This window comes from Miscanthus floridulus, chromosome 8 (assembly GCF_019320115.1).
Source record: "Miscanthus floridulus cultivar M001 chromosome 8, ASM1932011v1, whole genome shotgun sequence".
Taxonomy (NCBI): domain Eukaryota; kingdom Viridiplantae; phylum Streptophyta; class Magnoliopsida; order Poales; family Poaceae; genus Miscanthus; species Miscanthus floridulus.
In genome coordinates, this window is record NC_089587.1 from 225,912,185 (window position 1) to 225,929,010 (window position 16,826).

General features: G+C 40.9%; 1 protein-coding gene and 1 pseudogene across 1 annotated transcript; one reads left to right on the top strand and one right to left on the bottom strand.

The window, feature by feature from the left end:
• The first annotated feature begins 5,747 nt into the window (after positions 1-5,747).
• On the top strand, positions 5,748-11,541 carry LOC136475206 (probable V-type proton ATPase subunit H). Its single transcript, XM_066472756.1, has 12 exons — positions 5,748-5,959; positions 6,499-6,564; positions 7,608-7,733; positions 8,271-8,373; positions 8,478-8,548; positions 8,820-8,887; positions 8,959-9,076; positions 9,184-9,345; positions 9,507-9,632; positions 9,711-9,836; positions 10,746-10,925; positions 11,089-11,541. Exons 1-12 carry the CDS (start codon positions 5,945-5,947, stop codon positions 11,335-11,337), a joined length of 1,410 nt encoding a protein of 469 aa, XP_066328853.1. The 5' UTR covers positions 5,748-5,944; the 3' UTR covers positions 11,338-11,541.
• Positions 11,542-13,577: 2,036 nt separating this feature from the next.
• On the bottom strand, positions 13,578-16,471 carry LOC136475207 (uncharacterized; annotated as a pseudogene).
• Positions 16,472-16,826: the final 355 nt, after the last annotated feature.

A 16,826-nucleotide genomic window follows, 5' to 3' on the forward strand; every position in this document is an offset into this window, starting at 1 on the left:
AAAGACTTTTTTAAAAAAAATTAAAATTTCTTTGCCGAGGGCCTGCGGGGAAGCCCTCGGCGAAGATTTTTTCAAAAAAAAAGAATAATTCTTTGCCGAGGGCCTGCACGGGAAAGCCCTCGGCAAAGATTTTTTGCAAAAATTCTGCAACATTTCTTTGCCGAGGGCCATGGTTGGAGGCCCTCGGCAAAGACTTTTTCAAAAAAAAAAGAATAATTCTTTGCCTGAGGGCCGTCCCATTGCCCTCGGCAAAGATTTTTTGGAAAAATTCTGCAATCATTTCTTTGCCGAGGGCCATGGTTGGAGGCCCTCGGCAAAGACTTTTTTAAAAAAAATAAAATTCTTTGCCGAGGGCCTGCGGGGAAGCCCTCGGCAAAGATTTTTTCAAAAAAAAAGAATAATTCTTTGCCGAGGGCCGTCCCATTGCCCTCGGCAAAGATTTTTTGGAAAAATTCTGCAACATTTCTTTGCCGAGGGCCATGGTTGGAGGCCCTCGGCAAAGATTTTTCAAAAAAAAAAGAATAATTCTTTGCCGAGGGCCCCAAGAGACGGCCCTCGGCAAAGACTCCGTCCCAGGCGCCGGTACCGTGACGGCTGCTTTTCTTTGCCGAGTGCCGCTCCAGCCCTCGGCAAAGGCTTTGCCGAGTGCCCGATAAAGGGCCCTTGGCAAAAACCCTCTTCGCCGACTCAAAATTCCCCGAGAGCTCTTTGCCGAGGGCCGCCCTCGGCAAAGCCTTTGCCGAGGGTTAATGGGCCTTTGCCGAGGGCCTCAGGCCCTCGGCAAAGAGGCCGTCTCCAGTAGTGTTGCTCACTGCAACAACCAAAGATTAAAATACAGAAGATTTTTTTTTCTCTGACAATCACAGGAAGCCACGGCCAAGAATATTATCTCAAACAATATGGGGTATAACTCCAGCCGGATCAAACAGTTCTTCGTAAAAAACCAAATACGAGAAGTAGCAATGATATATAAAGGAATCGGCTTACAATAGATGATGCAATCTAAACCCTAAAATAATTCTTCCACCTGTGCTTCCGAGGAACACGATCAGAAGACGAGGAACTCCAAGAATTCCGAAGAAACGCACCCAGGAAATAATCCCTGATGATCACGTACTCAATCTCGATCCAATCTAGAACGGCAAGATAGATGAGAGGAGGTCGCACTCGTGGGAGAACCCTCAACCAAACAAGACTCAATAAAATTCCAATCTAGTCTTTTACACGGCCGACCCTAGGCCATATATGTGCTGGCAGGCACAGACACAAGGACTCCTAGTCCGACCGAACTGAAGACATGGTTCGATCCAGCACACATGCATGCAGGAACCATTACGTGGCTGACTGGACTCAAACAAACCAGACTTAGCTAGCTAGGCAATCCGACTAACACAACTCACACATGGAAATAATAAAATAGTCCGGCAAGGATGCTAATCAACATATTTAGGCTTTCTAAACAAATCTAGCCACTTGCACGATCGGACTGCAACAAAATATATTTCCTTAACCTCCTTGATCGCCACCCGATGTCATCATCTCACGAGAAGGGCACATAACCAGATTGAATAAAACACCTTTGCTTTGTTGCTTCTATTTTCTGAAAATTATCTCCTCGAAATATTAGCTTGGCTGGCAAAGTAACCATATTGTCTATATTTCCGGCCTTCATCATTTGCTTCACATCCAAAGAAAATGCACCAAGCTTTATAAAAGAAGGAGCTAGTGGTTGCAACCTTAGGAATCAGATTTTTCCTTGAGCTCTCAAGAGCAATAATTTGAGAGTTTACTACTACATCAATCCCCCGACATCATCCAAGATCACAGTGATTTCCGAGCGATGGTTCCCTCTGCTCTTCCACAGCGAGGCCATTTCCAGGGAATCATCAGTCTCTACAATGACATGAGCTCTTGTTCCATCCGGGTGGAGCCAAATACCATCCCATAATGCCTCCGCTTCAGCGAAGAGTGTCGATCTCACCGAGTTCATCCACTGAGCTGAAGCCGCTCGAAATCCGCCGTCACTGCCTCACAGCACCGCACCTGTTGCACCTGTGCAACTCTCATATAGGAAGGTGAAGGTCCCATCCGTATTGGTCTTTAGAGCTCTCTACTTTGGTGGCTTCCAACGCACAGGTGAATTAGTTGATCTCTCAGTGCCGCCATGCCTAGAGCTAGAAAGCTGGAAGCAAGCCTCTAGCACCCATTCCATCGGGGTCTATGGGTGTTTTCCCATGACGACGGTCATTTCTACTATACAAGGACCGTATTCCAAATAGGATTACGCCTCTGTCCTCTTCCTTGTAGTACGAATCTTCCAGGAGATCTCTTGTCCGGGAGTTTAATACCTGTGGCAATTTTGAGCTTGGCCCAGAAGCTGACAGGATGTGTACACCGTGTGTAAGAGTATGAAACATAGTTTCTTCTTCCCACAGAAAGTGCAAGTTCCCGCTGGTTCAGCCTTAAAGCATGGCAAACACGTCTTATGCTTTCTTGCCTTTTATACAGAAAGTTCCTCATGTGAATGTTGCCTATTGCATATGTGGAAGCAAACCGGTCACACCTAATTTTTTATTCTATGAGGATATTTTTTCCTCTTCAATTCAAAGAATATTTTTTCCCTTCTGTTAGAACAATGAAAGTGCATCTAGGCCCCCTAGTGGATTTTGAAAAAACCAATTAAATGACTAATGAGTTTGATAGAATTTGGATAGGTTTCATTGCATCATATAAAACTCATATCAATAAAGAAAAGATAAGCAAATTGATAAAGCAAAATGAGATAAAGAGAAATGGGTATGATTTGATCTCAACGATGGCTTTCTTACATGAATAAGAAGAGATTGATGGTTGACTAGTATTGATCAAGGTCGAAGAATGAATGAAAAAAAATAAGTGGAGAAATAGCAAACCAAAGTGTACAAAGGAGAAGAGACATGGACTTATGCATATATATGGTCTCATTATGTTGGCTTGCATCTACATTGTGAAATGTCATTGAACTAAGCAACTTGACAAGCATGATATGGATACATAAAAAGGACATGTGTGTTGATGGGTATCAAATGAAGTCTCAAATGTGAAGCTCGGTCAAGTTGTGCAATAGTAATTCAATATAAGCATTGTTGAGTACTAAGTTCGTTGAAACAATCTAGTTCAAGCGAGAACAATGCTAATGAAGTGAGATTTCAATGTGCGCCTATTGTTTGTGCAAATCAAGATTGATAAGGTGTGGTAGATGAGTGAAGGAATCTACTAAGTTGGGCTTCCGAGGTGCTAAGCGTAGATGAAGGGAAAACAATGGCTTGACATCGAGGGATTAAGGCTAAGGTGAAGAAGCACTAGTTAATCCTAAAGGACTAATCAAGCCACAAGAAGTCATTATGGGTGAAGCATCAAATATTTGTTATATCACAAGTGAAGTGGCTTGAAGCAATTGAATTAAACTTAAATGTGTTGAAATGGTTAAAGTTACAAGCTTAAGGTGGATTTTCTCGAGAAGAATGAGACAAAGATTGTTGAAAACCATTATGAAGATATATTGAGAAGAATTGACATATGAAAATATTGAAGACTGAAGTGATGGAAATATACATGTCTTTTTTATCTTGAGAATATGTATGTTGTACTATTAAGAGGGATGCAATATGAACAATTTGAAAGTCTCAAGTGCTCAAACCAACCAAAATCTGAGTGCTGACATGAGATATAAACACATGCCACAACACTTTCACTTGTTAGTCTTAGAGCTTGTTTTCAATGGTTAGCCTTTTGAATAAGCTTTCCAAGAAGTCCAAGATCATTGAAATTAGAGTTTGGAGCTAAAAGTTATGGCAATTTTTTTGTAAAGTGACTTGTGCTGCTTTTTTGAGTTTTGGATGTTCCAAAGTTTTCATTGGAAGTTCTGATACACTTTAGAAGTTAAGATTTTGCACCAGTGTTCATAGGTCCGTGCAACTTCAGATATCCATTATTGTTATTTGGATTGAGCTCATTTGTTTTCCCAACTCTTATGTTTTTTCTATTTTTAACCCTAAAACTATAAAACCTTGTAAATTTGTCATGCCAATTCTCAGTCCATTCAATTTTGGCCTCTCAACTTGGTTTTGATGGTTTTCAGGCAATTTAGACCCACCTACCAGCGTGGCCCCACATATAATAGGCTATCTCTCTTTTTCTCACTCCCTTTCTTAGCATCATCACCTCCACCTCCATCTCTTCCTTCCTCGTCTATCTACCGTTGTTGCTGCCTCTCTTCTTCTCAATTCGTTGCCTATAGCATGTAGATCACTAGGATAGGTGTGAGACTGAAGCACACGATGGGCATCCACATCTGTCAAGGTTGAGCCCTATGAGCGAGGCATGCTAAAAGCATGATGTGTCCTCAGCATGTGGATCCATGATGAGTTTTTTTTTCTGATGGTGCATCCACTACTAGTAGTACATGTAATCGCCTACCATCCCTTGTAGTACAGAGACGCCTATCGCTACATCATCACTCAAGATTCATGTATTCTCTCCACTATTATCCTTGTTTTGTTCCTCTACGCTCTCACAATGGCTACCCGCCGAGCAACAACATGCCACTGCTACTATGGGGCACTAGCAGGCAATACTACCTTCCGGTCTTCAATGAAATCATGTTGATAATTTGACCATGCTTCATTATTGATTCTTTCTCCTCGATTACGAGCTGACTCGAGGTAGCAAACGAGACGAATCGGACGTTTAACTTCTTATTAGGATAAAAAACCAGAATGATATGCATGAATCATGTAGTCTTTATAGATGTGTCCATATTATTACTAGGCTTCAACTGTTTTATTATGTCTATAGATTTACAATAAAAAGGTGGCTAATAAACCAATATATTTTTAGTTACCTCACTGTTCGCCTAAACGACCGTTTAGCCCGTTTATACACCGTTTAAACGCTACACGGTGGTACACCGTTTCCGTTTAATCGGTTGTTTTGACCGTTTAAACGGTCGTTTTCCCGTTTAAACACCCGTTTTGCCCGAATAATAGGCTAAACGGTAGGTGATCGACTGTTTACCATTTAGCGTTTAGGATAACACAACACTAAATATAAACTGTCTTACTCGGTCACCTTTGCCATGATCAAAGCGAATATTTTAGAGAAATAGATGGGGATGATGTGGCTGACGAACCAGTAAAATCTCGTAGATGTATATAAAAAAACTTAGGGTGGAGTATATAGCAAATTAATAAAAACATCTCGTTCCCAACCTTCGTCCACCTAAAGATGACAGCTGGGAGGGTCTGGACCCTACGGGTTTCAGACCCGGCAGGGGCGGGTCTAGATTTCACCCCGCGGGTTTGCGGGTTGAGGTACCCGAAACGGGTGAAGTGGGGGCGGGTCTTAACTCTCCCCCGCGGGTGTCTTGGACCTGAAATGTAAGGGGGTGTTTGGGTTTAGGGACTAAGTTTAGTCCGTGTGACATCGGAGGTTCGAATGCCAATTAGGAGGACTAAACATGATCTAATTATAAAAACTAATTACAGGAACCGTGCCTAATTCATGAGATGGATTTATTAAACCTAATTAACCCATCGTTAGCACATATTTACTGTAGCACAACTTTGTTAAATTATGAATTAATTAGGCTTAATAGATTTATCTCGCAAATTAGTCTGTTCTTAGTTTTATAACTAATCTATATTTAATATTTTAAATAGTGTTTAAATATGACAGGGAGTTGTAACCAAACACCCCATGCAGTGAAAAAAGCCGCACCAAGCGCGGCCACAGAGGCACGGACGCCCCCGGATCCCCTCCCGTGCCGCAGACGCACGCCCCCGGATCCCGCTCCCGCACAGGCGACGCCGTCTGCACCCCGCTCCTTCCTGCACCCAGCTCCCGCACAGGCGCCGCCGCCGCCCTACCCCAGGTGGTGAGGCCTTTGCCTACCTCTTCGCCGGCGATGAGCGCCGACCAGGTATTCCCACCCCTTTTCTTTTTCCTGTCTGCTGTGCGAAACCGAGTTTTCGATTTTTTTTTAAAAAAAATTGAGTTGTCAAACTGTAACCTACTATTTGGCTATTTGATGCCTACTAACTTCTAACATTTTGCAAAAATTATTGGGTGTACACATGTACACCCACGTCCCTTTACTAGATCCGCCCCTGATGGGAAGGGAAGGGAAGAAGGGATAAGGTTGGGGGAGGGTGGATCCCACCGAATTTTGGGAATAATTTGTAATTTGTTCTGAAATTTGTGAACAGTTTGATGACATTTGTCAACAATTTGACATATATTTCTCTAGTATTTAGATTTCATAGAAAAAAAATTGTAATTTTTTTTGAAAAAATTGGCATATATTTGTTTAAGATATGCAGTTGTCCCCAAATTACATCACTCTGTCCAATAAAACAACCAGTTGTTGGCTAGTCAGATCTTTTTTTTATCTGTCGCGTCGACCTGATTTGCGAGCGGTGAGAGAAGGGGGTTCCGATCTGATCCGGGGTTGAATTGCAGGGCCGGCTCGCGGATGGTGCTTGGACTGCCCCCGTCATGGATCGCGCCGAGCTCACCACCGAGCAGGTCAGTGCCTGGGGTTGCTTACCCGCTTCTGTGTTTCAACTGTTGATGCTTGCTAGCTTCCGCGTGCCTAGTGTTTACAATCTCTGGGGGTGCGGGCTGGTTTATTGGGCCGCATTAAGTGGCTTTAGTGTGGTATGAAGTATGCATTTTTCCAATTGTGATTCTACTGTATTGATTGACAGGACGGGTAAAAGTCCGTAAAATCTGTTGCAATGTTGCTTGAAGTAGATCAAAATTTCCACTCATGTCAGAGTTACTTTATGGGAACTTGCATCCTAGGCTGACGTTTTGCTGTGTTCATCTACGGAGTCCATAGAGCAGCTGCTAGAGCCACCCTTTCGCTGTGTTAAAATGATGGATGCACACACTCCGGGCCTAATACACTATCATGCTAGTGAATCAGTCCATGCAAATATCTTTGGCTATCTAGTTCTTGTTTACCTGATTTTGTAGGCAGTTGGGTTTCCAGGGAAAATGTTTCCTGCTTACATAAAGCTGGTGACTGCTTACTGCTGCATTTATATTTGTATCAGTTAGCAGATGAAGTTTTAACTTTGGCGGGAAGAGTTAGAAATAACTACTGGAAATTGCAGACGATTGCATCACATTATGTTTATATTTCTTGGGGCAAATCTTCCTTCCATCCATGTCCAGAGATGGATATATGTTCTAACTTCCAACCAATTAGAAACTCTTGATATGTTACCTGACAACTGACATCATATGCTTTATAGGTTCTAATGTTATAAACTGACATTTAGCAAATTTGTCGTGAATTTGTAAATAAAATGTCTTGCTAATTTTGATACTAGGTGCTGAATTACTGAGACTGTCCGTTTTTGCTGTTATGGAAAATTACACTTTTCTAGCACTGGCATAGTAGTTTTCATGCATTAGCATGCCTTCTTTCTAGGCTAGGATGCATTTCATAAAATTGTTGCAAGCATCAGTGGATTGTGGAAGTTTTTGTTGCATTATGTTAGCAGGAAGGAAAAGTATAATTCTTTTTAATTAATTTTTGTATTGTGGTTTTGTATATCAAGGTTCTCAAGCGAGATATTCCATGGGAGCATTACATGTCAACTAAGCTTATCTCCGGAACGTGCCTTCAGCTTTTACGGCGATATGACCACAAACCAGAGAGTCAGCGAGCTCCTTTGCTTGAGGAGGTAGAGTTGCTTTCTCAACCTAAATTATTTGTGGATAAAAATGATTAAAGACCATTGTATCACTGCCTTCTTTTTCCATCTTTCAGATTTGCTACTATCTTGTTATGATTGATGTCTTCATCTTTGCATCACAATTTTTCTGGTTTCTTCCTGTTTTCTTACTCTTTAGTAAACTATCTTATCCTTACGTTTTTTGGTGTTTCAAGATCAATGCTTTTAGCTTACAAGAGGTTATCAGATATGCATATTTGTAATGCACTCTTTTTTTTAATCAATATCTGAATTGATTCAGTGCATTAATAGGGTGTGTACTCAACCTTGCATAGGTTTACTGTAACAGGATCTAGTTGACTAATTTCCCTTTTCCTCTTTTCCCCACAAATAACTCTTACTGCCTATATTGCCTTGTACTATATTTACTTGAATTTACTTTTACATTGTTTATCTATTTGTGTAAATTTCTATTAAATGTTTGGTTACTCAACTAGTTTTATATAACAGTATAACACAAAGATCCTTAAAACTCTGTTCTTTTAGGATGGGCCAGCGTATGTCCGAGTTTTCCTGAATATCCTGCGGAGCATCTCCAAGGAAGAGACTGTGGAATACGTGCTTGCTCTCATTGATGAAATGCTTGCAAGTATGCCAGCCTTTTTTTCTTTCAGATGAAAACTATTCACTTCCATCATTAAACCATTAGATTATCACTTATTTATGTTACATTGGTGATACCTTTGTTTTCAGCAAATCCTAAGCGCGCAGCACTGTTTTATGACCAATCTCTGTCTGGTGAAGATATTTATGAGCCTTTCTTAAGTTAAGTGTACTATGCTTGTTTAATTCTTTTATTTTTATCTTATTAATTTAAGGAATCTGCTTATTTCGTTGTTCAGCAAATATATTGACATATATTGCCCATTCCGCATCCTGATGACAAGACTTTATAATTAGAATAGTCACCTTCTGTACCTTAGCCTGTTTTGTTTCGGGAATACCCTCATGCTAGAAAGAGTTCATGCACACCATGCTAGGCCTGTTTATCTTGTTCTCTGACTACCAAATTTAGCTAACAAAATTATAATTTTCAGGTTGTTGTGGAAAGGCAACTGGTTTGTACAAGAAAAAAGTTGTAAGATATTGACTGATATAATTAGGTAAGTTTGGCTAGTATTCAAATGCTCATCATGTAAAATTATTTGTAGATCTTACTCTACTTTGACTATAGTGCACGACCAAAGCTTCAGAATGACATGCTTCCAAATGGAGATGCTTCAAATTCAAAGAGCAAACTTACTTCAACACATGATGTATTGAGAGGTTTGGTTGATTGGCTCTGTTTACAGGTTAGAAATGTGAATGGTCTTTTTAGTTCATTACCACTTTTTGTTTGTTATATGCTTTGAAACTACCATTTGTGCGTTCTGAAATTTTATTATGATATGTTTTGCAGCTGAGGAATCCTACACACCCGAGCTGCTCTATTCCTACTTCTATCCATTGCCTCTCCACTTTGCTCAGAGAACCATATGTTAGGACATTATTTGTTCAAGCTGATGGCATCAAGCTGCTCATTCCTTTGATATCCCCAGCTTCCACACAACAGTCGATTCAGGTGATTGCTTGGCCCTAAGAATCTAGAATGGAAGTATCTTGGAGAAGAGTGTCTCATTAGGTCTTAGCTGTTTGATTGCAGATAACAGGCATACACTGTTCATCTTTCAACTCTAGAACTAACTTCCCCATCTGTGTCCCTTTTTGTTATTTCTTGTGCAGCTCCTTTATGAAACTTGCCTCTGCATCTGGCTTTTATCCTTTTATGATGCTGCAGTTGATTGTTTGTCCACCACAAGGGTTATGCCAAGACTTGTAGAGGCTGTCAAGGGCTCTACTAAAGAGAAGGTAATGTTCTAAATTTGCATGTCATATTATGTCACTGTAATTACGTTAGAAATGTTAACATTATGCATAAAATTGAAGGTGGTCAGAGTTGTTGTGTTGTCCTTCCGTAATTTGCTGGCAAAGGGTGCATTTGCTGCACAGATGATCGATCTTGGATTGCCACAAATAGTACAAAACTTGAAAGCTCAAGCATGGACTGATGAGGTGAGGAGCTTTCCAAACCTTTGGTTTTTTTAATATTCCACAGGAAAATATGCATCGAATGTTGGAATCTTTATATCTGAATCATTGTTTCGATTGAAGTAAATGTAGGAATCGCAAAATGGCATGCATATGCTTTCTTGAAAACCAACCTGTCTGAAATATTTGTATTTACTGTTCAGTAAGTAAAAAAAAGGTTGCACTTTACCTATGATTTTTAGTTTAGTGTCCTATTTTTTTTCTTTGTAGATAGGGTTAGGTGAAGATATCGCTTAAACCTGGGCTTTCAAGTGTCTAAGGAAAAATGACACAATTTGCTAAAATATATGGAGTTGCTATATTTCAGGTGCCTGAATTTTCAGGCAACAATCTTAGACAATCAATTAGTACAATTAAAAGGACAACTCACAAGAGACAAGTCACAGTTTTTTTCTAGTCAAACCATGACAAAATTACATGCCGCCTGAACAACAAAAATACAGGCACCTGAAATATAGAAGTGGAATTGTAATGACATAGTGAGCCCTCTTTTAGTTTCTTTGTTTGCTGAACCTTTTTGTGTGATATGGTCTCCCATATCCCCATGGAAACCCTGGTAATTGAACAGCAGAAGTTTGCTTGGTAACATTACAAAGAGTTAGTTAATCAGGCATTGTGAAGCACAAGAATCATTTTTATCTGCAAGATATGTTGGAGGTTCCTGTAGTTGCTGCTTCAAAATTGGGACTCGTGAATTTTCATGCAAGCATAAATAAATGTGACTATATCTCCTTTAATGTAGTGATGCACAGCTTTTGAGCGTTTGAGAAAAAAAAAAGTGAATGTATCTAGTCTATTATGTGCTCAGGTTGAGCTTGTATGTTTTTGCACCTTTTTGTGCTAACAGCAATTTCCTATTATTTATGCACCCAGGATCTGTTAGATGCTCTGAATCAATTAGAGGTGGGACTCAAAGAAAACCTCAAGAAGTTGAGTTCCTTTGACAAGTACAAACAGCAAGTTCTTCTTGGTCATCTTGACTGGTCTCCAATGCACAAAGATCCAAGTTTCTGGCGTGAGAACATTAACAATTTTGAAGAAAATGATTTCCAGGTATGCCTTGTCCTTTCTTGAATAAACTTGTTGCACAATTGGACTAAGTAGTTCAACACTCAAATTCATAGATAAGCTATTCTGGACAATTCAATCTAGATTAGATAGGCTCATAAGCATTCGGCTCTGTGGTTGTGATGAAATTGCACCTATAACTTGGCAGATTCTACGAGTTCTCATGACAATCATTGACACATCAAGCGACACCACCGCCCTTGCCGTGGCCTGCTATGACCTCTCACAGTTCCTCCAGTACCATCCATCTGGTCGAATCGTGGTGGCAGACCTCAAGGCCAAGGACCAAGTCATGAAGCTCATGAATCATGAGAACACTGAAGTGAGGAAAAATGCGCTGCTGTGTGTGCAGAGGCTCTTCCTTGGCGCAAAGTATGCAAGTTTCCTCCAGGCTTGAGAGAAACTGAGTCTTTTGTATTTAGATCCAGAGATCCCTGGCCATTTTTCAGAATGGCTGTTGAGAACGAAAAACCTTGAAAATTCTTGTCCAGTATATCCTATTGTTATTTGATTCCTGAAACCGATGTATAATAAATAATCAGAGCCATACCATGCTCGATGTAATAAAGTGTCCATGGGCTTGTTGACTCATTTATGTGAATTTTGCCTTGTAACTTTAGCAAACCTCTTTTTTTGTTATTCCATTATTCTTCTACTTAGACAACATTACCTGACTTGTTACATGTTTGCAATTCTTCCACAGGTTTTTATGTCAGTTCATTCTCCTTAAATTTTAGAACATCCTGCGCCTTGATTTTGCCTTGTTGCGCTACAACCATCCACATCGTTCAGTTTATCCTGTATTATTGTTCCAAATAAATGTGTTACCATAATACTCTCTCTGTTCAAAATTATAAGATGTTTTGTCTTTTCTAGATTTATAACTTTTGTTATGGATCTAGATATAAATTATGTCTAGATACATAGTAAAAGCCATGTATCTAGAAATGCCAAAATGTTTTATAATTTGAAACGGAGGGAGTATATTTTATAGTATGGTGTGTCCGATGAATCCTGTCTGATGTCGTAGATATTTCTGTATTTTTTTTATAAAATTGATTAAAATTGTTTAATTTAACTTAGGAAAGTCTAAAATGACTTATAGTTTGTATTCGGAATGAAGTGAGTGGAAAATATAAGAATACGGTAAAGTTCGATGACCAGATAAGTTTGCCTTAGGACATCTGAAACAACTTATAGTTTAGATTCGGAATGGAGTGAGCACAAAATATATTAGATGAGAGCAGCTAGAGTTCCACACGTTAAGTCAGATAGATTGTGTTTCAAAAAAAAAAAAAAAGTCAGATAGATTGTGTTTCCTTGTGGAAGAACTTTGTTTGTCATAGGCAAGGTTTGACCGTTTGAGGGAGGTTGAAGAAGGCAGAATTCATGGAAGATATGAAGTTTGCTGCAAAGCTATGATCTGTCTCAACTTTAAGGAGAAGACGATGGTACAATTGAAGACTTGGAAGAGACACGCCACCCTAGAGGATTTGAAGACAGCTAAATATCAAAACTAAATGTGATGCGTGCTGGCACGAGCATGGGTGTTTCTATAATATGAATGATTTGTTCCATTGGGAGCTTGACTGGTGTCAGTTCTATAAATTTTCGAAGTATATCATTGTTCCAATGTGTTATCGTGCAATCTAAGTGATAAGATGTGTATGGTGCATCATGCTTTCGTTAATACAATGTTGTATTAACACAGATTGCCATATAAGCTTGTAATTTCGAATGTAATGTCTGGTCATTATAGATTCATACTAGTGCATCATTACAGATTAACATAAACATGCTAATTAACTGAAATGGTATACCTCAAAGGCTCCAACAACAGAAAACTCAAGTAAGCATGGCATCCATCAAAGGATGTTCAGTGAGCTTTGTCAAGTATTTTACAGAGAACTCAAGTTGTACAACACTAGTACACATGTATCATTTTCTTTTGTAGAACAAGACAAAAGAACACAAGAAAAAAATTGATTGGTGTTAGGCACAGAAGAAATGGTTGGCAACAATAGTTTTGAGGGAAGTATCAGGGGCCAAAATTGCAGTTCACAATCTGTAGTTTTCGAGAAAAGAAAAGATGGCCAACAACATAGCTTTTGAGGGCAGTATTATGGATGAACATTGCAGTGGAAAGTGTAGTTTTTGAGGGGGAAAAAAAGGATCAGAAGACATGTAAAAGACTACAGCACCAACAAAAACGACCGAAGCAGGTTCTCCTAGTAATACAATTGTAATAAAGTTTATCGAAATCCATTATGGAATTGTTCACAAACTTGGAGCACTAATCTCATCACTTACCAGATCTTATACTTGTGCTATTCCTCCCACACTCTCCTAGATAAGTACATTTTTTTTTGGAGTGTTTCACTCGATAATAGACCGCATGTCTATGATGCCTTGCTTCTTACTCCTACATCATAATGCAACTTAGACAAGCAGCGTTTCCATTGCGTCAAACCAAACAGCATTTGGCCCGACATCAGCAGAGTCCAAGGCAACCGAAAGCACCTAGTAGGACTGTAGAACAGAGAAAGTGAGATACATAAGGATGCATCTGCTCCAATGCTCCAAAACAGCAGTGAGGCGCCTAAGAGCCCCCAACCTGGATGAGTACTAGCCCTGCAACCGAATAGATGCAGTTAGAACTTATAGAACATAGAAACCACCATTGAAGAAAGCAGATGCTTCCAAAACATTTAACTGAAGTGTTTTCCACAGTTAAAGTGCCAAGGCATAATTTGAAGGGTGGACTGTCCACATTTCAGTTCAACACAATGTCAATGGCTCAGAAATAGTTTTGACTCAGAAGGGAAAAGGTGAAAAAACTAGCATGTGTTTTTATCCGAGAGGTGACAACCTTATTGCAGCAAGCACTAATGTAGAAAACACACAAATACACATCATCAATTTCAGTTTGCTGTTACAAAAAGATGAGAAAGTTGAAATAGTGTGGATGGGGACACAGATACACACAAATAGCCTGCTGCAACTAAAGCCACCCCACACAAGTCACAACGACTTCAGGAACACCCTTTTTCTTGGTTGGTTTTTATTTTTTTGGAATTATAAATAAGTATATTACAACAACTGAATGTGGATGGGGATAAAATAAATACAATAAGGAAAGATCCACTTATTGATCGACTTCCCTAAGACAGACATAGGATAGATAAGTTAGCCTCCGTAAAAACCGTCATTGTTCACTAGTATAGAAACTACAAATGACTCAAAACTTAGCCATGTTGTCAAGCGGCACACAACATGCCTTAGTCTCGTCATCCATGCGATACAGTCACACAGATAAGTAATAACACTTGAAATATATAGAACAAGTTTGATACCTACATCGAACTGAACATAGTTCAACAGACAATATCAGCAGAGTACAGAATAACGAGGAAAATATAGTAGAAGTGCGACACTAAAGGCATCTGCATCATCATCGCCTAGCTCCACTACCACAAACAAGCAGCATGGCACCGATTAAACCACTGAGTCACTGACCAGGATTCAAATCCAGTCCTGCAACTGAAGGGATGAAGTTAGAACTTACAAAATTACCACTGCAAATGCAGCAAGAATAGTCGCATTTCAAACTTTCAGGGCCAATGCGTAGTTTGAACTTCTGAAAGCATGGAGGGCAAAATTTAACTGAATTGCACAAATGTAGTACTGAAAAGCAAAGGTGCACACCACTTTGTTTTGGTCTCACAGAGAACACAACAAAATGGATCGCAGTAAGAATTATAATAATTTGCAATGACAAAAAGTGAAAATTTTGAACTGACGTTGCTCCAACAAATTGACTTCTGCAGCCAACCCTAGCTAGGCTGGACAAAGAACAAGACTGGAGTCCTGGCACATGCATTAGAAGAACTGGCTCAAGGTCATTATAAACAAAGACTTATTTGCTCCTCTTAAGCTATCTCGTGAGCCAGTTTTTTCACGGAAAATATGCTCAACAGGCCATATGTAGGCCAACAATGCAGGCGGACTGCGCTGGGTGCTTGCATACTAATCGCTCATTCACACAGCCAGTGCCCAAATGTACAGGTCTATGAAATGCAAGAGGCAATACTTACAAAGTTACAATAAAAAAGTATACCACTCCATATCCTTAAATCCTCCTTGGTGACAGAGATGGTGGGAAACCAAAATATGGATAGGTGCCAGACGGAAAACTCGTCCTACCGGCTCTCAATATTAAAAGACTTAATCTCAAGTGAGAAAAATGTTGAATATGTTGTATCCTCTTCTTCTGGAGTGCATTCTATGAAAATGTATCCTTCAGCTGGACCACCAATGCTGCATTCACAAATACAATGGGCAGGCAAGGGGATGGTACTCTTCATATGCCACTCATGGGACTTCTCACTGCCATTTTGTGGAAATGTGTAATAATCCACAGACGTGCCTTCAAAAATCAGAAGACTAAACATTGTAACCTTGCTTCCCCCTGACTCCACAACGACGATTTCCCGATCATCGTGGCCAGGCGGGAGGTCAACAGTGCAAAACTGCAAACTATTCATGTCGAGCTTGATCACCGTGCTCATGTTGTATAATTTCCAATAGAAGCAGTCATACGCACATTGGCCTGAAATCAACATATCAATTTGGTCCAAGCCTAGATCGCCCCAAGTGATAGACGTGCTGACACTCCAGCAGCCAGAGCCCGAAGAGAAGATAAATACCCCCAGCCTTGACTTGGATTGTATCCAGCTGATCACACCGAATGATGCATCCTCCTCTACGCCTCCCGAAGGGATAAAAGAGGCCCCGAAATGGAAAAGACTTTTGTGGATCCCGATGGAAGCGAGTAGGTCGTCGGTTATGAGAGGCAGCAGCAGGTATCGCCGGGACAACGGGTCACACACCGCGAGGTCCCGACGAGGCCTTTCTCAAAAGAAGAGGACGCGGCCGTCACGGACATCGCACGGATGCCAGCGGTTCAATTTGGTGGTGCGAGGGAGGTAGTCGAAGGAAAACGCGACAGCACGGGCGACAGCAGCAGAGGGATGGGGCGCCTCGACAGGTTGGAAGCCAGAGGAGCTGACTAAGCCAAGGGGTAGGGGCGGGTGAGTGGAGCGGTACCGGCGGAGGAAGGAGTGGTCAGCGATGAGGCGGCGGAAGGAGACGCACACCGCGGAGGCGCGGGCGAGGTCCGCAGGGGAGGCGACGCGGAGGAAGATCTCCTCGAGGAGCTCGCTGATGAGTGCCGGCGGCGGCCGCTCTGGCTCCATGGCATCGAGGCTGGGGAGGACCGGGTGAGCACGCGACGCCATGGCCGACGTGCCTCCCGCTGCCGGCGGGAGGGAGGAAAGGGAATCGAGGATCGAGGTCTCTGGGGTCATGGGCTGCAGAGTGGAGTGGGATCGGATGCAAAGGTTGGCTTTGGGCTTCGTGGCGGCGTTGATGCGGTGAGGGCTGGGCTGGGCTGGGCTGGGCTGGAGAGCGAGGGCTGTTTGCTTGAGAGTTGAGATCCAGACAGCTTTGGGTTCCACAACTTTTGTTTAGTGGCCTACTAAACTTTCTCACGGGCCACCAAGCAAATGTATAGCCACTGTTGAAAACAAAAGCATATACAAATTTCATAACTTTAACTTTAGAGTCTCAAAAAAAATAATTACTTTAACTACGGGCATGTTTGATACACATGGCTACTTACTGGTTAGGTTAAATATTAGCTATAGTTCGCAAGCTAGTTGGCTAACAATTACTTGAAGACTTGGCTAAAAATTAGCCCTCCTATTTGATGCACTAGAGCTAATTTCAGCTAAAATTAGCTAGCTACTAACAATTAGCTTTGGTATCCAAACACGCCATAAATCGATAAAAAGTACTAATATTTATGATACTAAATAAGTATCGTAA